At 49.7% G+C, this 23,092-nt stretch overlaps 1 protein-coding gene across 1 annotated transcript in view; it reads left to right on the top strand.

Moving 5' to 3' along the window:
- The window catches only part of RBM20 (RNA binding motif protein 20), a 66,194-nt gene extending 46,036 nt beyond the window's left edge, over positions 1–20,158 (top strand). Inside the window, exons 10-14 of the mRNA XM_012530902.3 lie at positions 2,511–2,615; positions 3,697–4,357; positions 5,811–5,945; positions 13,395–13,516; positions 17,137–20,158. Coding sequence (XP_012386356.2) covers positions 2,511–2,615; positions 3,697–4,357; positions 5,811–5,945; positions 13,395–13,516; positions 17,137–17,247 — 1,134 coding nt within the window. The 3' untranslated portion in view covers positions 17,248–20,158. The remainder of the gene's footprint in view (positions 1–2,510; positions 2,616–3,696; positions 4,358–5,810; positions 5,946–13,394; positions 13,517–17,136) is intronic.
- The last annotated feature ends 2,934 nt before the right edge of the window (positions 20,159–23,092 follow it).

Raw genomic sequence — 23,092 nt, 5'->3', positions numbered from 1 at the left:
TGGCAATTAGCTGACACCTTTCAACCAGGTATCTGAAAGGGCTTAGCAACCTACCCCATTATTGCAGTTCACACCATGGGTCATAAGGACTCTGAGTACGAGGTATAGTTCTTACGTGGCTTACATTTCCTTCTTGCCAGAGCCTCCAACATTTAAGAAGGTGTGAGATAGTGGAGGATGGGGCGGGGATCTGTATAAAGAGCCTGATTTTTCAATCCAGCATGCATACCTTCTAATCACCCTGACTCAGAGTTGGTGACAATGAATGTGTCCAAATAAGCTCGATTCTTAACTCCAAGACTACTCAGGAGTCACACTTGTGGCCACCACTCCAGGGTTCATTCCCATGAGCATTGGGGGAAGACTGCTCTGCCCACGAGTGTGCTCAGCACAGGGGAACTGGACATGGTCATGTTCTGGCAGACACCAAGAGCTCATGGCAGACACAGACCTATGGAAGACACCTGAGATACCAGTGCTGGAATAGAGTGGGGATGGGACAGTTATCAGCTTTGCACAGGGAGAGGAGGAAAGTTGCAAAAGGAGGTGACATTTGAGCTGAGCGCAAAAGAGGAAGAAAAGGGGGTTTGGCATTCTCAGTAGAAGATGCAACCAAGGCAGAAATGAAAAAGGGAAAAGTAAGACCAAAGTCCAGTGATAGAATCAGTGTGAAACTTCCTGCATTTTCGAAACTATATAAACCAGAACATGTCTGTGGGCCAGATGCAGCCCAGGGGCCCTCAGATTGCAAACCTCAGTATAAACAGGGTCTAAGAGGGAGAAAAAACAAAAACTACTTGTGCTCAGTTCAGAGCTTAGACAGAGACCCAAGTATGCTGGGAAGCAGGTGTGAGCTTGTTGTTTGCCTCATGCCCTTCTCCCAGTCTCCGTTCTTTTAGTCAAAAGAACCAATATCCTTGGAGCACCTGACTCATAGTCTAGTGGAAAAGACAAACCAATCAAATCATGCATCACATGGGTGGGAAAGTGTGATGGTCTATTGGTAAGAAGGAGATGGAGGTATGCTGTACTGTTAGTGCTTATAATGAATGGGAGGCTTGCCTGGGTTAGGATGTTGACTGAGATTTGAAGGGATGGTAGGTATTTAGGTGAAAGTGAGGAGGGCAGACAGAACAGCATATGCAAAGGCCCTGGGACTGGAGTACAAAAGGAGGCTACTGATGGTGGAACAAAGAGAGCCAGTCAGTAGAATGGTGGGAGGTAAGGCTGATTTGTCAGCAGAGGCCGCATCATGCCGAGCCTTGTAGGTAGGTTAAAGATTTTTGTCTTTATCCTAAGTGCAAGTGGAAGCAAAGTTAATGATTAAACAAGAAGGCATGGTGGAGTTGTGATCACTTTTTGTTTTGAAATGTTTACACTGATTGCCTTGGGGAGAGTAGATTTGGGGGGAAGGGTACAGAGCAGTAGTGGGAGACCAATCCAGCTGGCTCCTTGTCAGCCCAAGGGAGGGGGCATGCCTGGTTGTAAGAAATTAGAACTAGAGTCATTTACTTTAGAGCCAATCTCAGCCAGAAATGTCTAGAAAATGTGACTTGCCCCCGAGGAAGCTGGGAAGTGGTCATTGATCTGGTGGCCAAAGTTTTAGTGATGGGAGAATATCCCCCAGAGATTTCTAAAGCAGGAGTTCACAATTTTTTTCTACACCGGTCCAGATAGTAAATACTTTGGCTTTTACAGGTGAAGAGACAAAATTGAGACTATTGTGTAGGTACTTTTATAACCATTTAAATTATAACCACTTAAAAATGTAAAAACATTCTTAGCTCATGAACTGTACAAAAACAGGCAGTGGGCCAGATTTGGTCTGTGGACTCGTTTGCTGAACCCTGCTGTAATGGCTAAAGGCCCTAATTCTCAAACTTCACACCTGCTTTCAATTGTTAAATTTTACAATTTTACTATGCGGGGGAGATTAATTTGAGCGAGAGAATAGAAGAAAGGAGGAAGGGAGAGAATAGAAGAAAGGAGGAAGGGAACCGGTTTTTCATTTGGGCAATAGCTCTAGGATAGAGACAGAGCCACCGAGAGTCGAGAGGGGCGCTGATCATGTGACGACCCCCTCGCTACCCATAAATGGCTTGAACGTGGTATTTTATGACCTGGACGGGTCTGTGGAGATGTCACTGTGATGGTGGCTAATCCCAGCATCAGGGCCTGCCCAAGTCAGTTCATATTCAGCCTCTTCTGCTCCTCCTCACTATCTATTGATTTCCTCCATTTCAAGATCCCTGCTTGGCAGAGATCTCTGCACCAAAAGACATCAGGCAAACCTGAGTAACTTAACCTTTCTGTGCCTCAGTTTCCATATCAGTACCATGAAAACGATAATAGCACCTGCCTCCAAGGATTTTTTTGAGGATGAAGGAAATGCCGTCTGTGATGTGCATGTGGCAACTGTTAGCGGTGCTCAGTGTCATTATTTTTCTCTGGGGCTCCCTCTTTTCTCTGCCAGTGTTCACAGTTGATTTTGTTTGTTCTGTTCCTTTAAGGCTGAAAAAGAGGAACAGAAAGGCATGGAAGAAAGTCCCCATTCAGTGGGCAGGGGAGAGAAAGATACAGAGTCCTCTGATCCAGAAAGCACAAGGAAAAAGAAGGTAAAGTTTGTCCCCTCTACTAGCAGCCTAACCACCTCTGCACTGCAGTCCTGCCCGCGGTGCCCCACGGAGAGGCATGTGTCTGAGACCCCACCTGTGCTTGCACGAAAGGGCCTGCCCTGCCAGGCCCAGCATTGGAGGATGGCTCTGGCCTGGGCCTTAGTCTTGATTGAGATGATCTCTACCCACAAGCTTGGGCTCTGCCTCGCACTCCAGGGACGTGGCTGTGCTTCTGAGAGAAAACATTACCCAGAAAAGACTCAGGTTTCAGAGCCAGGCTCCCAAAATAGACCAGCAGGTCCCTTGGGGGATTCAGACCTTGGAGCTGGGGCCCTGACCTGGGTGGGCCCAGACGCTGATGTTAACAAGACACCCACTGTGCTTGGAAAGATTGTTCTACTTCATTTGAATGAAAAACATGAAAAACCAGCAACAGCCCTCCTGGGTTGGGGCTGCCCCAGCAGACAGAAATGTCCTTGGAAAGTGGCCAACTTCATGCCTTTCTGGTCAGGAGTGGCGGGAGAGGTGGGTATTGCCGGCAGGGAAGTTGAGCTCCTAAATCTGTCTGCTCAGTTCAGAGGCTGCCAGGGATGCCAAGGAGAAGTTTTCAGGAGGTGCCAAGTTAAGAGCTGGTGCTGAGGGCATGCTATCCTTGGGGGAAAGGGGTGCTTGGGGGCACTTTGTTATAGACTTCACCCCAGTTACATTTATGGATGCCCCAAATGCAAGGAAATAGTTCTAAGCAAGCTGATGTATTTAGAGTTCATGTCTTATTCATCCATTCAGAAATTATTGAGCACCAGTTATGTGCCAGGGGTTGAAATGCCCTGACAAACTTTAAATGTGGCAGATTTAACATTAAGGGCTTATTCCAAATCCTGTGCAGTTTTGAACCTCAGATTAAGGATGAATCTGATGTCACTGCTCCCAGTTACCCAGTGATGGTTCCCAGCTAGCTGTTAGCATGCTCAGGATTGCTCCGGTTTAAAGGGTCCTCGTAGTCCAGGTTTGTACCATCTGGACAAATGCCGAGGTCCTTGCCTAAGCCACCCTCTGACCGCCATCCTGCATTTTTGTACAGGAGCAAGATTGGGACAGCGGAAGTGAGGCCGAAGGGGAGAGCTGGTACCCCACTAACATGGAGGAGCTGGTCACAGTGGATGAGGTGGGGGAAGAGGAAGATTTTATCATGGAACCGGACATCCCGGAGCTGGAAGAAATTGTGCCCACTGACCAGAAAGACACACCCTGTCCAGAAATTTGCCCCTCTGTGACGACCACCTTAGAGCTAGAGTTGGCCAAGGATTTTACCAAGGAGGGAGCCAAGACCATAGGCAGTGGGGCCACTGAAGTCCCCCTCCAGTCGGTCAGAGAGCTGCCTTCTGCTTCCAGGGGCTGTCCCAGCGACATGGACATGGAAGCGCCGAGCCTAAATCTGGCTGCTGAGCGGAAGCCAGCTGAATGTGAGACAGGCCACCCTCTGGAGGCTTCAGATTGCTACGAGAAGGAGGCAAAGGGAGCAGAGCGCTCAGATGTTCTTCTGGACCCTGCAGTCCAGCAAATGTCCTCCCCCGAGCCAGTGGAGGCGCAGGCCCGGCAGCCTAGCCCACTTCTCCATGACGGCAAGGCCAGGGAGACCCCCGAAGACAGGGCTGAGGAAGGCAGCCCCCTGCGGGAGAAAGTCAGCCCCCCTGCCGAAACCGACCTCCAAAGCCAGCCTTGCCAAGGAGCGTTGACCCAGGGTAACTACTCCCCTTCTTCTCAGGTGCGGTGGGGTTGATCGGACACCTGCCCACCTAAGGAAGTATGCAGGCCAGAAGAAGCATAAGGAAGATTTCAGCCAGCATTGAAGCTGGTGCAGAAAGTCATTTAGTATCAGGCAAGCTTCTCAAAGTCCTCTTATGCCATTAGAGCTTCTCGGCAGATGGCACCAAGGAAATGAGATAGGAGGCTGCAAGGCTTCTGAGAAGCCCACTCGGGACAGGCTTCTCTGAATTCACAGGAGCCCCGGTAGGCTCTGACAACTAAAATTAGCTGGGGCTGTCGGCAAAAGGAGCTTCAGTTCCTTGGGGCCAGCAGGCAGCCTGTCCTGGCTGCACCGCGGAGGACCCTCCAGGGGACGACCAGCCAGGCGGTTTACTTCATGAGTAAGGGAGGAGGGGCTCACCAGGGGGCACAGTTTGTTCCCCTTCTTGCTACTTCAGACCCACTTTTCTTAGGGTCTGAAGTGAAACAGGGCTTGTCCTGGGACCGCCTCCGCCGCAGTGGCTGTGCCCTGCTGTGATGTCATGAAAGAGAGAGAGTTTAAAATAGGCTAAGCCGTGTCTCATCTGCCAAGTGGAAACTCAGAGCCATCAAGGGCTGCGGGGGTGGGGGTGGGGGAGGGGTGAAGACCTGCCGCTTACCAGAGGCTGCAATGAGGGGAACCAGAGTTCAGAGGGCAGAAAGTATACAGCAAAGGCATAAAAATAAACATTTCAACCCAGTGCTGTGCGGGTGGGAGGAGCTGGTAGTTGACCCAGGGGTTTGGACTTTCCTCCATGTCAGGCTGGCTGAGCTGAGCTGTGCTTCACCTGCGTGGATCCGAGTCTCCATGGAAACTGCCAGGGACCGCCTCCTTGTTGCTAGAGAAACCCTGAGGCCCGGGCTCTGGCTGTAGGAGGCAAAAATAAAAGAGGCACGAAATGCTCACCTGCTCTCATTGAACCCCTTTGATCCTGCAGTATAGGTCTCAACATGCGGTGGTGTTAGAGCCCGTGCTCTGAGCTCATGTTTATTAATAGCAACACTGCTCGACTAGCTTGGGGGTGAGAATGGCGTTGCCTTTCCTTTTTGCCAGCCTCAGTGTTCCTGTGGACGCCAGCACAGTCTTTGCCCTTCAGTAATCCTGCTGCCTGCACAGAGGGAATGATACTGAGTTCAGGGGCATGGGGGTGGATCATCCCAACCGAAGGCGTCAGCAGCCCATCCCCTGGCAAAGGTGTGCCAGCTTTTGTTGTGTGGCATTCTTTCGGCAGTGGAAAAATCTTTTAATGATGGCGCTTTGGTTCTAATTAGCAGTCATTTCCCTGGCTTCATGCTATTAAGCAACCCAAACGACCATTCCTTATCATTCAGTGCAGGGAAGAGAATGGCCGGGATTCTTAGAGGCATGTTGTATTTCATTAGTTCTTTTCCTTGGCTCATATTTTGCAGAGAACTCCAGGTACCTGGAAACCAAGTCCCTGGATATGAGGTCACCAGAATACAATGAAGTGGAGCTGAAACAGCCCCTTTCTTTGCCTTCTTGGGAACCGGAGGATGTGTTCAGTGAACTCAGCATTCCTCTAGGTAGGTGAAATACGCAATCCTTCCTGAGAATTCAGCTCTGTAGCAACATCTAAAAGCCTGAGGGCTTTTCGTTGTTTAGTCGTTGCTTGTTTTTAATGCCTGATGCAATAACCTAGATTGGCAAGTTTCTCTTAATTTCAGTCTCCCACGATGGACTGGACACCCTGAGGGTCAAGGCTTTGAACAGCTCTGCCTTAGACTTATAGCTAAGAGAGGCCTGTTTTCCCTGCCAGGGAACACTTATTTCTGATGCCACAGAGCCTCTAAGTCCAGCCCTCATTCAGGCAGGGAAACAGAGGCCAGTGGCCTCCACAAAGTCAATAGAAACAAACCTCTTCTGTTATTGTGCAGCCAACCCCTTACCCCAGCTCTTCCCCAGACAATGGCACATTCTTCCTCTTTGAGAGACCAGTGGCTCTGAGGCACGTCACTGAATAGACTGTGTTTGGGGCAGCCCCTCTGTGGTTGATCGAGGGCATTGAACAGGAAGAGACATGGCTTCCTGTCTTTCCTTTTCCATTAACTGGATGACTGTTTATCCTCAGAACCTTCCTGGGCCTCAATTTCCTCATTTACAATATGGAATTGGACAGATAGGTTGTTTACCAATGGTGGGAGCATTGGAGGGGGGGTGAGCATGAAGAGGGAGGTTCATTTAGAATCACCTAGAGCATGTTTACAAATAGGAAAGTGAAACCAGAGTTTCAGGGTAGGGAGCGAAGATAGTTTGAGAAAGCCCCTGCAGGAGGCCCTGTCCCTGCCCCTGCGACTCCCACTCCAGCCCATGTCATCTTTGAGCCTTTGCATTGACACTGGAAGATGGGAAAAGCAGTGAGACAGAGGAGCTGCAGGAGCCTCTCAGAGGCACATGGGGCCTCCGGTGGGAAAGTGCCAAGAGGGAAACAAGTCTGCTTGTTCTGGGGAGGGGCTGGTCACTATAGAGGCTCACCCTCTCCATCCAGGTTTCTCTCTTTTTTCCTTCTCCTTTTAAAAAAAAATCTCTTATTATTTCTTTCTTCCAAGTACACTATTTTCTTGGAGTCAGATTTGGAGGCCACACTTTGTCTTTTGTTCTTAAGGAGTAAATTTACTGCACAGCATCCCCCCAGGACAAAAACTAAATAAAGGAAAGGAGGGAGAGAAGGTGGGAGGGAGGGAAAGAAAGAAATACTGGCCTTAGAATGAACCAAGATTCTTTGAAATTTTGAGTTTCTGGGTGTTTTCTTTTTTAAAAATGGAGATAAAAGTTACATAACAGAATTAGCCATCCACCATTGTAAAAGGTGCAATTCTCTGGCATTTAGCATATTCACAATGTAATGCAACCATCACCTCTGTCTAGTTCCAATTCATATTCATCACCCCAAAAGGAAACCTTGAACCCTTCAAGCAGTAGCTCTTGCTTTCCCCTCCTCCTAACGCCTAGCGACCTCTAATCTATTTTTTGTCTTTTCAGGTTTGCCTATTCTGGTTATTTCAGATAGATAGAATCTGACTTCTTTCAGTTAGCATAACATTTTTAAGACTTACCCGTGTGGTAGCATGAATCAGTACCTCATTCCTCTGGGTGTTTTAACCCTGGAAAACAATTGCAAAGGCTGCCTTTCAGGAGAAAAGTGACTGATCTTTCATTCATGGGTTCGTTCATTCAATATGTACTTACTGGACAGCGTGGCACACTTAGGTATTCTAGGGGAAGTGAGAAATGTGATATGAGTCTCTTGTCACCTAAGAACTTGGAATCTAATTGATATACACAAGCAAATTTAAAACAAATTCTGCTACCTTATAATTAGTGTCTTTTTTCCTTTATTACAATAAAGTGTAAAAGATTATCATAACAAATTCAAAAAGTAAGAACTATAGAAAGTAAATATTAAATGCCTTGTCGCTTTTCTCCAGTTTCTCCCCACAGAGAGTTTTCCTTCCGCAAAATAGAATCACACAATACACATAATGTTCTGCAACATGCTTTTTTCATTTAACATGGGTCTTAGAGATGTCTTCATGTTCATACATAGACATGAATTCTTTTTTTTTTTAAAGATTTATTTTTTTATTTATTTCTCTCCCCTTTCCCCCCACCCCGGTTGTCTGTTCTCTGTGTCTATTTGCTGCAACTTCTTCGTCTGCTTCTGTTGTTGTCAGCCGCACGGGAATCTGTGTTTCTTTTTGTTGTGTCAGCTCTCCGTGTGGGCGGCACCATTCCTGGGCAGGCTGCACTTTCTTTCGCACTGGGCAGCTCTCCTTACGGGGCACACTCCTTGTGCGTGAGGATCCCCTACACGGGGACACCCCTGCGTGGCACTGCACTCCTTGTGCGCATCAGCACTGTGCTTGGACCAGCTCCACATGGGTCAAGGAGGTCCTGGGTTTGAACCGCGGACCTCCCATGTGGTAGGCGGACGCCCTATCCATTGGGGTAAGTCCGCTTCCTGACATGAATTCTTTGTACCACCTCAAATATTCCATCTTTTAATTCATGTACCATGAATTACTGATCCATTTCTCTACTGATGAACATTTAGGTATTCTCTTTGTTGCCACTATAAAAATGCTGTGATACCATTTGGGCACTATTTTTAGTGCTTTGATGTATTATCTCATTTAACCTCCTCAGAAAACTGGGTGTAGCTCAATGGTTGAGTGCCTGCTTCCCATGTATGAAGTCCTGGGTTCGATGCCCATTTCCTAAAACAAACAAAAAGACCTCTGAGACAGGTAATGTTTTTATCCCTATTTTATAGATAAGAAATAGAAGCAGGGTCCCAAAGCTAATGATTGGTAAAGGCTGAATCAGGATTCAGACCCTGCTAGTTCTCTAGAGAAGGGGTTCTTAACACGGGGTCTGTGAATTTGGAATGAAATTCAAAAAAAGATTATTCTTGTGGGAACGTGTTGGTACAGGTATGATATATTTATTAAATAATACATAGTATAGTGAGGACTTAGGAAGGGATCCGTGGTTTTCTCTTGATCAGCAAAGGGGTCCATGTAATAAAAAGGTTAAGAACCCCTGTTCTAGAGCCATGTTCTTACCCTCTATTCTTTACTGCCTCCCAGACTCACTGGTTTGGTTACTTTTGTGCATGTGCCAGTGTTTCTTTAGGAGAACATCCTAGCTGGGGGATTGTGGGGTCATAGGTTTTTGTATTTTTAATTTTAATAATTGCTCTTAAATTGTGCTTCAAAACAATTATACCAATTTTCATTGCCACCTTGTGTGAGAATTCCCATTTCTCCATGCCCTTGCCAGCTTTGGATGCTATCAGTCTTTTTTTTGTTTTTTCCCTCCCCCTTTCCCTCCTCCCCACTGTCTGCTCTCTGTGTCCATTCACTGTGTGTTCTTCTGTGTCTGCTTGCATTCCTGTCAGGCAGCACTGGGAATCTGTGTCTCTTTTTGTTGCATCATCTTGCTACGTCAGCTCTCCGTGTGTGCAGCACTACTCCTGGGTGGGCTGCGTTTCTTGCTCAGGGTGGTTCTTCTTGAGGGGCACACTCCTTGTGCGTGAGGCATTCCTTGTGCATGAGGCAATCCTACGTGGGGGGCGCCCCTGCGTGGCACGTCACTCCTTGAGCGGCAGCACTGTGTGTGGGCCAGCTTACCACACAGGCCATGAGGCCCTGGGTACCGAACCCTGGACCTCCTATTTGGTAGGCGGACACTGTATCACTTGAGTCACATGCACTTCCCTGTCAGTCTTTGGTCTTTGCCAATCTCCTAGGAGGAAAATGGCATCTCATTTTGTTTGTTTAAACACCTCTGTTGAAGTATAACTGACATAGAGTAGGTGTACTTACTTAAAGTGTATGCGTTTTGACATATATATATGTCTGTACAACCACCACCACAATCAAGATTTTGAATATATTTATTGCCCCCCCAATTTCCTCCTGCCCCTCCCCATACCCCAATCTCTAAATATTAGTGTGCATTTTCTAGAGTTTTGTATAAAGAGAATTGCACAGCATGTAGTTTTGACTTGGCCTCTTTCACGCAGCATAATTATTTGGGGGCTCATCCATACAGTTGGACATGAATTGATAGTTTGTTCCTTTTTATTGTCAAGTATTCCATTGGGGATATGGGTATGCCACATTTGGTTTGTCCATTTACCTGTTGATGGGCATTTGGGTTATTTGCCAGTGGGGCTATTCAGTTAGCTTTGACAAAGTGTGACTGACTTAACCTCTGCTCTTCAGTTTCAGCCTCTGTGAATCAGGAATTGTAATAGCCAGCTACCATGTAAGGTCATTTTGACTATTTGATGAACAAATATTTCTAACTTATTAAGGCTGGTCTGTTATGATTCAATCATGAAATGTTTATTGAGACGAACTGTGGCTGTGTAGTCCTTCATCCTCCAGGCTCAAGCACTGCTGTCACCTGGGAGGTGAAAGACAACGTTCAGCCTTTGTCCCTCTAGAATGTAGGGCAGCAAAATGAGGAATGGCAAGGACCTGGCACACATGGGGAGGAAGGGGAAGGCGAGTCCATTGCTCAGGGAAAGGCCCTTCCTGGGGTGGGTGTAGGGCCTGGGAAGAGCTCTGCCCTGAGTTTCAGGCCCGTGCAGGGTGAGCCGGCCAGCGTGTGCCTGCCACTGCCTGCTCAAAACCAGAACCAGATGGCCTGGCCTGCAAAACACGAGCTCCCCCATCCATCCATCCATCCCATGGTACTAGGATGATAGAGTTATAATTACCCTCGCCAGAAGCTATAATTAGACAGCAGATGCAGCTTTAATTATCGCACTTAATAGAGGCTGAAAAATGGGAGGACCGAGTGGCTCCATAACTCCTCAGCGTTGGGGAAGTTTTCTCTTGATGCTGCTGCTTTACCCACCCTCCCACACACACACTCCAGAGGCATCCTGAAGTATGGGCCTTGCCATGGTCGTGTCTGCAGAATCTCCCAGTTATTCAGGGGCGGGAACCTCGCTGCCTGGGTATTCTGCCTGGCCAGCCTGCTCCTTCCCCAACACTGGCTTTGTGCGGCCTGGGTCTGCCCCTACCAGTGGGCTGCGACAAGGGAAGAAAGTGGCTGTCAAACTGTGGTGAAAGAAAGGGTGGAGGCCGAGGAGGCTGAGGCTTGGGCAGCTGGCCTCTGTGAGGAAACATTTACTGCAAATTAATATTTTTCAAGCACCAGGCAAAATGATAGGTGCTTCCTATATGAGGTATTATTATCCCTGTTTTACAGATGAGAAAATGAATCAGAGGTTAAATAATGTACCTGGGGTCACACAGTGTAAGTGAAAGAGCTGGAACTCAAAGATCTGTCTTGACTCTAAAATCTATTTTCTTTCCACTATTCCATGGCTTTTGAGTTTTTTTTTTCTTGGGCAGTGGAAACCTTTTAGCGAGTGAAATCTCACCCGGAACCCCACAGATGGTCACATGCTGCTCGTTGAAAGGGGAGCGGCTGTCAGCTCTGTCCCCACCTCCAGCTCTGTGGTGGCTCCTGAGGCAGCTGCCCGTCTCTGGGGGCTTCTAGGACAGAAACCGGGAAGCCTCCGGGGACACGTGGAGGGAGCCCAGGGGCCTCTGCTGCCCCAGCACGTCCCCATGGGTGGCTTGCACAGGTCCTGGGGCGGGCTGCCTTGGCTCTGTCAGCCCGTGTGCCCTTGATGTGCTTTTCCACTCCCAGTGGCATTTATCTTGGACTGTCCGGGCAGCTGCTTCCTGCAGAGAGACAGCCCAGGGAAAACTATTTTGTCGCCACAGAGGACAAAGGCCGGTCTTGCTGCTCCTTTGCCAAGAACAGCCAGGAGCCACGGCCACGTTGGTCACGTGGAAGGCACCGCTGGAGCACCTTCTCCACCCTTTGCAGTGAGGCTGGGAGGGGGTGAGGAGAGGAAGTGCACTCTGGGCAGCTCCCTCAGGCCTTGCCCAGCTCTGCCGGTGGCTGGGGAGGCCCTTTACTCCTAGAGACGGTGGCAGACTGTGCCAAGGGCTACGTGGCAGTTAGAAAAAACCCAGCCCAGGAGACCCCACCCCAAACCACAGCCGAGCGCGCAGCAGGCCTGCTGGGCTGGGGCCTGCCCCTCCACCCTGAGTGGAAAGTAGAAAGTTCAGATTGCAAGTCTAGGCTGCTTCTCTCTGGTAGGGACTCATGGGAGGCGCAGGGGGAGGAAAGTGTAGGAAGAGGCAGCGCCCCGGCATGAGGGTCACGCACAGCCCTGTGGAGGCCGTCGTTCACAGAGACCTTGCCCACTTCCTCTCTGCGGGAAGGTGCTGTTCCTCTGCATACGCCACCCCCCCCCCACCATACCACATGTGGCCAGGGCTCAGCCCGTCCCCCCAGTGAGGAGTGGGAGCAAGGGAGATGGAACGACGGAAACTCAGCTGGAGGGTTCTAGCTCTCATGCAGGGAAATGCCCGGAAGCTGAAAGCAGAATTTGACATCCTTAGCCTTTAGCCCCATGCGTTTCTTTCCACAACGGGTCCTGCTTTCCAAAGCTCTCACAGTCCAGCTTCCCCTCACGGCCACGTGCAGGTCAGCAGGGCACGTTTTCAGTAGAGAAAATGAAGGCTCAGGAGAGGTCAGTGGGTTCTCAGCATCAGGTCCATCCCCTCCTGGACCCAGGCTCTTTCGGCTGTGCTGACTGCATCTTCGAGGGGAGATCTGTGACCCCTGAACACCTTTGAGGAGGCTGGAGCTGCCAGCATTCCTTCAAAAGTGAATCCTTTGGGCTGTGACACAGTCACTTCTGCTGTGAGGCCACTGTTTTCTTCCCCTCAACCTACGGGCCTCCCAGAATTCTGGGACTTGTATTTAATGTCACACGTGAAATGCCATTTGTGATGACTCAGATATAAAGTCTGGAGACAGATGAAAAAATGTTTATGATATACTATTACATGGAAAAGGGGTACAGAATTGTGCTTAGGGGTATGATTTAAACTGCCAAAAAGTAATTTTAAAAAAAGACCCTACATATAGATCATGTAGAAGAAAATATTTGGATTGGAACGACTCTGGGGGATTTTCTTCACTTTTATTTATCTTTAAAATTTTTTAATAAACATAATTCTAAAATAAGCAAACAAAAATGAGGGGATCCTGCCAATCTTGGTCATGTCAGCTGGAGGTCCAGGGTGAAGAAATGAAATCCAACATGGGAAATGTAATTTGGAAAACCTCTGCCTCTTACGTTTCCCAGAAGCAGGCTGATGGTAAGAGCCTGGACCTCAGGTCCCAAAAACCAGCCGCAGAGCAAATAATTGTTAAGAACTCTACTGTGTTTAACGGAGTGCATCCCTTAAATTCACAACCACTGTTCTCATCATGCCTGTTTTACAAATGAGGAAACTGAGGCTTGGGGAAGCTGAGTAACCAGCCAAAGTCAACAGCGAGTGAGGTCGCTCCCATTTCCACCTGAAGGCTGACCCAGACCACCGGCGCCTCCCTAATGCCTGCCTGTCCATCCCTCCCCCATCCTTCCCCAGGGGTGGAGTTTGTGGTACCCAGGACTGGGTTTTATTGCAAGCTGTGCGGCCTGTTCTACACAAGTGAGGAGATGGCGAAGCTGAATCACTGTCGCAGTGCTGTCCACTACAGGAACCTTCAGGTAAGGATCAGCCTTTTGCCTACACCCCTTTTTTGTTTGCTCACCAATCTCCACACTCAGACCAGGCACCCAGGGTCCCTGGCGAGCTCAACCCCACTTCCCTCTGCTTCTAGCTCCCACCTCCAGGGCCCACTGTAGGCATAGGCTACTAGTCATTCCTCAGGCACAGCACGCTGCTTCTGCTTCTGTGAGTTTCTGTTTCCTTCCATCCCACCGAGAACTCCTATTCCTTCCTTAAACTTTGATCCCTTTTTCAAAGACCTGGATGCTCCAAATGCAGATATTACTCCATGTCTTTGTTCCCTTCTGCAGGTATTCCTGTTTGCTGGAATAAAACCCACAATAATGTTCTATTAAATGTCCATTCATTGAGCGAATATTTATCTCCAGCACACTATGTGCCAGACACTGTTTTAAGCATCAGAGATACACAGCAGTGAAAACAAACACACAAAAATCCCTGTCTTCATGGAGGTTTCATTCTAGTTTAGAAGACTATAAACAAATGTTAAATAATATATTACAAAGTGGTACATAAAATGGCTATATACCATATTTTATCTAATTTAATGTGCCATTGGTTGTAAGACACATCACTTTTTTGGGTACGCCACTCTAAAAATGCACCTCAATTTCAGAGATGTTAACATGTGGAAAAAATGTGTCTTAAAATTAGTGAAATATGGTATTAGGTTTTATAGACTATACCTAACATAGTATATTAGAATGCAGTTTTCATGATCCACTTCTGGCATAGGCAGGGATTTAAATAACTTATCAGAGCTTCTGCTATATCAGACGCCCTGGGAGAAGCATCCCAGGACACCTGCAGTGTTTGCTACAGGGACTCTTGACTAGTCATTTGACCCACAAGGCCTCAACTCAGGAAGCCCCTCGTGGTGTTGCACACCCCAGTTCCAGACCCAGCATTACTGTCGAGACCATCAGGTCTGTGAATCGTTACAGTTAAATTGTGAATTGCTGACCTAGTGGTTCTGTAACCAGGGGTGTGAACCAGAGTCACCTGGGACATTTTTCTAACCTGGATATACCAGGTCAGATATTCAGGAGAAGTTGGGTGGGGCCCAGGAACGTTCTCCGCGTGATTCACATGTGCACCTCTAGTTAAACTCAGATGGAAGCCGACTCCTTTGTTTGGTAATGGAGGACACTGAAGCCCAGAGAAGCCGTGTGTTTGGCAGATCACACAGATAGTGAGTTACTGGGCCTTGGACCAGATGACCTGATTCTTAATCGCTTCCCCATTTTTACTCTACGAAGCTCGACTTGCAAACTGAGACCCGGAAAGTCATGGCCCGGGTCCCCACCTGTAGGAACCACCATTGGCTGTGTCCAAACTCAGGTGATTTAAGCCTCTTAATTTCCCTCCGGAAAGCAGCTGCTGTGTGACTAGGGCAGCCCGGGTCCGGAGCCCAGGTCCTCCTCTCCTGGGGGAGGGCAGTGAACGCCTAGGTGGCCGGAGCTGGGGTCCAGACTGGACCCTCAGAGCCGGCCTAGGACAGTCTTGTACCTGAAGACATCGTCTTCCCCACTCACAACGAGGTGAAACCCCCAGACCGACAGGCCTGGAAGGGGTTGTAGGTTGTCTGATCTAGGTTTTCCCAAACCTTGGTTCTCCTAGCAGCTGCTGTCTTCTTAAAATGCAGCTTCCTGGGCCCACCCTACACCTGCTTACGCCCTCTCCCTAGGGCTGAGAGCATTTTCAGTGAGCCTTCCAGCAGGTTTTGGTACTTAGACGTCAGTGAGACAGCCACGGTTCTCGGCTGGATCACCCAGCCCTGAGGTCACCCAGGAAGTTAGGAAGAGCCTGAACTGCCAGGGTGTCTAATTCTAAACCCTGTCTTGCCTCCAGGGCAGTGAGCTGCACTACGCTGTGGGCCTCTGAGCCAGAACCAGGTGGACTCCCCTCCTCACAGCAGGAGGAGCCACTTCTGTGGCCCCGGGGCACGTCCCACCCAGACACTGGCTAAGCCCCTCACACTGGCCAACCTCAGTTCAGGTTTCCCTGGCACACCTGTCGGGAGCTGGGAGCTGGGAGCCTCTGCGGCAGGCTGCCCAGATAGGGTTTCTGTCAGTGGCCTTGACGGGATGCTTCTGTCCACACAGCCTCACCCTCCCCACCCCAAACTGTATGTGTGAAAAGTGAAGCATTCAGACCAGAGCAGCAGGTGCTGGCTAACACCTACGTCAGGCAACTTGTAAACTTAGCACCTACCAGGAGGCCTTGAGGTGGAGGTCAGGGGTTGCTCTGTGGGGCAGGGAGCAGGTGGAAGGAGCCTCCAATTTCTCTGTACAACCCCCGCTGTGTCCCTCTGCCAGTCATGACCCCAGAGTGATCTGGAACAAGGGGTGTTGTCAGCACTGGAGAGAACCAGATGCCTGCGTGGCTCCAGTTCCAGAGAGGAGCATGGCCCCGCGCAGCACGCTCTCCCACGTTCTTTCCCCCAGCTGCTCCTGGCTCAGCAGCCTTGTCCCAGAGATCCCCGGTCGGTCATGCTGCACCCACCTCTGGGAGCTGACCACAGGCCCCTGTCCTCTCACACGCATCATCTCCTCAGGCTCCCACAGTCGTCCCGGCAGGAGGGCGGGGATGACGCAGTCTCTCCCACTTCACAGATTGAGTCTGAGGCTGGGAGAAGTCGAGTGACTTTTCCCAAGTCCCAGCTGATAACAAGTGTTTATTCCGTGCCAGGCGCTGTGCTGATGGCTTCATGCTGCCTCTCCTGGACCACCCAGCGGCCTAGTAGGGCAGCTACCACTGTTACCCTCATTTTACAGAGGTCGGAGATGTTTAGTGACTTGCCTGGTCTGAGTTGGGACTGAACGCAGGTTGCCTGATGGCAGAGGCCGCACACCTCATCCCTGTGCTGGGCCTAACCAGACTCCTGATCTGGTGCTCTCTGCTCTGCCACCCACCCGACAGGATCAGAGCACCCACAAGCGGGGCCCCAGCCACCTCCTCCCGTCTCACTGCATTGAATCCAGACATCCCACGAGCACCCGACCTGGACAGGCTTGCCGTGTTCAGTGGGGGGCTGTTCATAGCTGTGTTTAGTGGCGTTGTGGCAGCAGCCCCCTCCTGCAGAACAGTCAGGGACCTCCAGGGCACTCTGAACCTGCCAGTCCTGACAGGAAACGGACTGCTGAGTCTCAGATGTCAGGCTCTGGGGCTTGGCTTTCACAATTGCTCTGCGACAGCGCCTCTCTTCCCCCTCGCTCTTCCAGCTTCCCTCTCCTCCCTCTGCCTTTTGCACGAGGACCTGCTGCCTAGAGACTGGGGCTCTTTTTGAAAAACAGGTAGAGACGTTATAAAGATTAAGTGCATTTATGTGTGGACAGCAGTCAGAACAGCGCTTGGCCCAGAACAAACGCTCTGGTAACATTTGCTGCTGTCAGTGTCTGCACTTTCTTTGTTTCCACAAGGAACGTGCATCAGTTGTAAACTAGGAAGTCGGATCTGCAGACAGAACAGGGGGTGTCCCTCCTGCTGGACACGGGGATTGGGGGGCACGGTGAGGCACACACCTTTGTCTCTCGTCTCCCGCCAGGCCACCACTGACCCTCTTCCTTCCTCCCCTTTTCCTCTCTGCCCACCACAGAAGTACTTGTCTCAGCTGGCCGAGGAGGGCCTGAAGGAGACCGAAGGAGCGGGTAGCCCCCAGCCCGAGGACAGTGGAATCGTACCGCACTTTGACCGAAAGAAGCTCTGATGCCCCTGCTGCTGTTGGAAGGTGGGAGGCAGGGCCTTCTGAGGTGGGACCTTCCTGGCTGCCCCTCCCGGACAGGGACAAGCTCGAGAGGAAGGACGACAACAGCAGGCAAGACACGCTGCTTGGTTTGTTCCCAGAGACTCATTAAAACGCCCTGGAGTGTCTCCAGGAGCCCCTTCGCCCCTGGCCTGTCCAGTCTACTGAGGTCACCACCTTTCTCCCTGCTCCCTGTCTCGTTGCTCTCCAACAGTCCTTTCAATTTACTTCTCTCTCTTCCTCCCACTCCCTCTGCTCTCCTTTCTTCTGTGCCAAATGTCCTTTCCTTTTCATAAAATCCAACTGCTCAGGGATTTTCACCGTATTTAAATTCTTGGTGGTTTATAACAGGTCAGGCCAGTTGGAGCCATCCAAAGAAAAGACCCAACAGAAACACCTGGGTAAAGAGAGCAACTCCAGCGGTCTGCAGTAGTTTCTCTGCCTGGTGTCCTTTCTGTGGGAGCATTAAGCTGGGGACCTGCAGTCCAGGAGCGGGGACACTGCAGATGCTCCACTGGCAGAAGTGGGGAGTACCTTGTTAACCTCTTCCTCCAGCTGAACTATGTTTTTGAAAAGCCCCTATTTTTAATGACTCTTTCATCCTCTCAATTATTCTAGAGAACTGCTGGATTTATGCCTTAAAGTAAAAGGAAATGAAATGCATTTTAAGGAAGGGGAAAAGAGCCTTTCATTTTGGAAGCTCTGATCAGTTCCCCCAAATTAATTCCCACCCCCACCTTGATTTCAGCAAATGTGATGGTTTGTGCTAATTCTGGACTTGTTTTAATTAGAAATGAAACTGAAGCTGCTTCTCCTACCAGCTAAGACAAGCAGTTGGTATGGGCTTAGGTGGAAGCTTCTCTGCAATGTGAGGCAAGAAACAGCATTGTCCTTGCCTCACTCTTGGTCTCTGCTGCCTGGGGCCCAGGATCCTTGCAATGGAGATGGTTCTAAAGGGTCCCCTCTGGGTGAGAGAGGAGCTAAGGAGAGAAAAAGCTGCGGAACCGAAGAGCAGCTTTTGAAGTTTGCTGGGTATTTGCAGGTCGGCCTTTCCCAACTTGACAAGGAGGGCTGAGGGCTCCTCGGGTTTGAAGCCCTGGGAACGGAGCCCTGGTTTGTCCCCAGTGTGCTTTCGGAGAGGAAGGTCAGTGCTTTCAGGCCCCGGATGGACGCAGGGTCTCTAGTCTGATGTTTCTTTGGATGGGTTTCAGGACAGAGGTGCTCAGGGAAATGAGGTCTACCACAGCATAGAGAAGACTTCAGGAACGTCAGAGGGGAGCCTGGTGTTCTTTTCACAAGCTAAGGTAGTTCCCAGGAGCTGCCCTCCCTGGCTGAGCCCACGGCAGGCAGAACAAGGAAGCCGCGTCACTTTCCCCTGAGTGGTTCTGGTTGCTTCTCTTACTGACCACAGGCAGGTACATGGGGAAGGGATGGTTGCTGCTGATTTCTTTCCTTGTAGTGGATACGAATAGACTATACATTCTGTCCTCCGAACAAATGGAAAAAGGGAGAAGTTTCTAGTCCAACCCTGATATCTGATAGATGGAGGAACAGGCACAGAAAGGAGAGAAATGTGGACTGTGAAACAGCCATGGGTAAACCTTGAGGCAAAAGGTAACTGGCAAGACGCGAACTGTTGGGAACCTGAGAGAGAGAAGAGTTGAGGCAAGTTACCAGAGGAAAACGGACCTTTTAGACATGTGTGGGAGGAAAGGTTGGAAGAGCAGGAAACAGAACTCCTCTTCAGGCAATTTGGGGGCCCCAGGAAGGTTGCAAGATTGTAGCCTGGCCCAGACCTGCTCCCCTGACTGGCTCCACAGGTTTTAACCCAGCATCTGGACACCCACGCTGCTTCCTCCATTTCACGGAAAACCATTGACCTCCACGTGTCTTCTTCCCGCTAGAAGGAAGTCACGGGGCAGCTCTCTGGCCTCCCCACTGAACCTTGCTGGGAAAAGACTACAACTTCCATTAGAGACCAGAACTGTGCATTTTCAGAGAGGCTGGCAGCCTTATCTCCCAGCGAACTGGTAGATGACCTCACCAGCTCTTCCCCACAGCAGCGTTTCCATGGAAATCTGGATGGCTGTTCAAACGGTTGTGTTCCTGAGAAACAGACAATGACTTCCTTGCTGATAGACCACCCTCTTCCATATTGGAAAGCTGGATAGGGCCCCTGAGATGGAGTGAGGAGAGGCACTCTCTGCATTCAATCAGAATCTTAAGGTTTAAAATCATCTAAGATTCTCTTCTTGTATGTGTGTATATATATTTATTTTTATTTATTTTTATACAATTCCATTGGCATGGTCTTTCACCAACTATATAATTTGCACTTTTTATTCTTATTGTGTCATACACAATGCAGTATTAAAGGCAACCGGGAAAATACTGATTTTTTAAAAAGCTTTTCTTCAGTGTTTGTCAACCACTTTAAAGTGTATCGCCTAAGAGGTTGCTCAAAAGCAGTTGCTACCTTGAGCAACAGATCATTTGTACCCTGGATCAATGTCATAATTTTCTTTTCATTATAAATACCTGAAATAAAAGTGTATCCAGACAGTATTCCCAAAGAATTTGGTAAATTTGATATTGGTGTGAGCAGCTAGCCGTTAGTATCAGGGTTTTCTTTTCTTGGGTAATCCGAGGCTGTGATCTATTAGATTAAACTTGAACTGGACCAGAGGTTGTTTTTTCAGCTTATGAGAAAAAGAAAAACACTACTTAATTCAAGTTTGAACTTGTAAAGTTTTGGAATTTGTTGAGTGTCTTTTAAATTGTCACCACTCTTCCTGATCTGTATAGCTGACCACAAGGTGTTTGTTTTTACAAAGGGAAAAAAGAAGATTTGTAATAAAGAGCATCTGAAAGCTTGTGAGTGAGTGACACTGTGTGTCTTATGTGGAGATTCCTTAACGTTTGGCTGGGAGAGGGGTTGGGAAAGGTTCTTGGAATCTAGAATGCTTCTAAAAGTTTCAACTGAGAGGACAAAACAGCCTCCGCGCCACCAGAGAGAACCCAAGATTCTCAGGGGTGAGCCTCCAGAAGGGCTGAGTCTGAGGAAACGAGGAGCTGCTCTCTCTTTAGTTCTATCTCATGATAGAACAGTCTCAGGGCCTCTAAAAACCTGCAGCCTTACTGGATGGTGCTGGCTCGCAGCTCTTCCTAGCGACTGAGCCCACGTGGTCCTGCCCGAGGGTCAGGCCATTTTCAGTGGTTCCATTCTGTGAAGAAGACCCAGTGGCCCACGTTTGGGTGCCATGGCCCTGGCACTTGCCAGCCTTGTACATTCTGTTTCTGCTTCCTCGGCAGTAACGATATTAATCACCTCCTAGGGTGGTTTCAGGGTTAAGATAATTGCTGGTGAAAGCGTTTGGTCTGCTGCAAGGCACTGGGTCTTGTTGGGTTTGGGAATCTGAGCTCTGGACAGCAACCTCCAAATTTCAGTGACACTTAAGTTCTTTGTCAACCACTTCTAGCAAAACAATGCCTGTCTCTTGGGCTCAGTTGGCCTGTCCTTCTCTGTACACTTCCTCTTCTTGGCAATGCTCGTGAGCCAAGTGGGGAGGGGCCAAATTCTGGACCCAGAGGGCAAAGTGAATGCGGTCACCTGAGAGCAGATTGTAGATCTGAGAAAAGTTCCCACTGAGTCTCTTGCAGCTTCTCCTGGCACATGGTGGCCATCCTGGCACATGGTGGCCATCGTTGCGGGAGCTCAGGCTTCTAGTTCCCAACCAAGAGGGGTGGGGAAAAACATCCCTGAGATTGCTGGCTGCTCCTCAGCTGGCCAAAGCAGCTAGTGGGCCTAGAGCTAGTCCTGCTGCCTTAAATTCAGGAACCAGAATGCCCAGGGCACCCCTGGTGCCTGTTTCCAACATGTTGCTCCATATCACCAACTCTAGGGGGTTACTACCCATATTGTATTCTCTAGTATGGCACCCCTTGCAGTGGTGCAGTGCACACGTCTGGCTAGGGAGTCCCCTGAGTTGCAGTTGTCCCTCCATGCCTGGGTGATCCCATTCACTCTCTGATGCCCCTGTGGGTCCTCGAGCCTCGTTGTGAGCCAGTCTCCTGGGCTGGAACCCTGACCCTCACACTCACTCTGTGCCCACCCCTCTCCCCATGGGTCATCTCCTGACTGTCTCTGATTGTGCCTATGCCTAGACACTGGTATTGCTCCTCATAGTCCCCCACTAGATCAAGCCACTTGGATACTACCCTTGGCCCCCACCTGGCCCAAGACTTCTGTGCCCCTGTGAACATCAGTAGCAACTATTGGCTGGGCACCCAGGCAATAGTGGCACATTTGGGCTTGGGCCACCAGCTGCCAATTCTCCTTTCCCACTATGCTGACCTGAAAAGGAGCCTGCCCCAAGTGGAATTGCAAGCAGGGTGGAGAAGGCTGCTTCCAGAGACCTCCAAGTCCTTCCCCTTCCTTTTGCAGGTCAGAAAACGGGGGCCCAGAGAGAACTGATTTGCTAAGGCAATATAGCTCACTAGTAGAGGGTCAGAACTAGAATCCTGGTCTCCTGGGAGTACCTGCTGGGGACTCAAGGAAGAGTTTGTTATTTCATGTGACTTTTCCAGGTCTAGCCCCAGCTGAACTTGGCCACTCAGCAAGGGGCTTAACAAATCATCTAGGGAAATGGACTTGGCTCAGTGGTTAGGGCGTCCGTCTACCACATGGGAGGTCCGCGGTTCAAACCCCGGGCCTCCTTGACCCATGTGGAGCTGGCCCATGCGCAGTGCTGATGCGCGCAAGGAGTGCCGTGCCACGCAGGGGTGTCCCCCGCGTAGAGGAGCCCCATGCGCGAGGAGTACACCTGTAGGGAGAGCCGCCCAGCGCCAAAGAAAAGTGCAGCCTGCCCAGGAATGGCGCCGCCCACACTTCCCGTGCCGCTGACCGACAACAGAAGCAGACAAAGAAACAAGACGCAGCAAATAGACACCGAGAACAGACAACCAGGGCAGGGCGGGGGGGAGGGGGGATTAAGTAAATAAATAAATCTTTTAAAAAAAAGCAAATCATCTACCCTCATGCTTTATAGGCATCAGACTCACCTGGTGAACTTGTTAGAAATACAGATTCCTGACCCTCTCCCTAGGAGATTCTGACTCTATAGATCACGGAGAGGGCCCAGGAACTTGTATTTTAACAAGATGCATGGGTGATTCAATGCAGGTGGAGTTCACTGATCACACTTTGATGTCAATCAGGGACTGCCCAGCAGCTCTTAGAATAGAAGGGGTATTTATTTTACTGGGGCAAGGGCAGGAGTGATGCAAGTAGAGACCATTAAAATTTGGGAAGACCTTAGTGGTTTTCTTTTTCTGCTTTGTTTTGTTTTCTTTTCAAACTCTGATTTTCAAGTTTCTCCTGTTGTTTGGCTAAGCAACCAGGAACTAGTGTCTCTACCACCTGACTGCTCTGCCACACCCACCTGACAGCAGAAAGCCCTGGGTGGTGACTCTGCCCATCTGGATTCTAGGGGAGGAAAAAACCTCTCTGGCATTTACTCTCTGGCATTCCCCCCACCCCAGTGGATGACTGCAGCAAGGAGGAAACCCAGCCTGACTGGAAAACACTGGCTCCCTCAGGGTGGGCCTAGGAACAGCCTCTCAAACCTGTCTGATAAGGAGCAGCCCTGGGAGAAGGGGTACAGCAGAGGTCCCCCATTTGCCCATGAGATCTCTTGCCCTCACTGTCTGCAAAGCCAAGAGGGAGAGAACTTTCTGGCTCAGCACCAGAGTCCCTGAACTGGGAAGCAGGACTCTTCGGTCCCTGGGTCAAATCCACAGAGAACTCACT

The sequence above is a fragment of the Dasypus novemcinctus genome, chromosome 6 (genome assembly GCF_030445035.2).
Source record: "Dasypus novemcinctus isolate mDasNov1 chromosome 6, mDasNov1.1.hap2, whole genome shotgun sequence".
NCBI lineage: Eukaryota > Metazoa > Chordata > Mammalia > Cingulata > Dasypodidae > Dasypus > Dasypus novemcinctus.
Note: the sequence above shows the minus strand (reverse complement) of the source record. Positions and strands in the feature narration are given on the sequence as shown.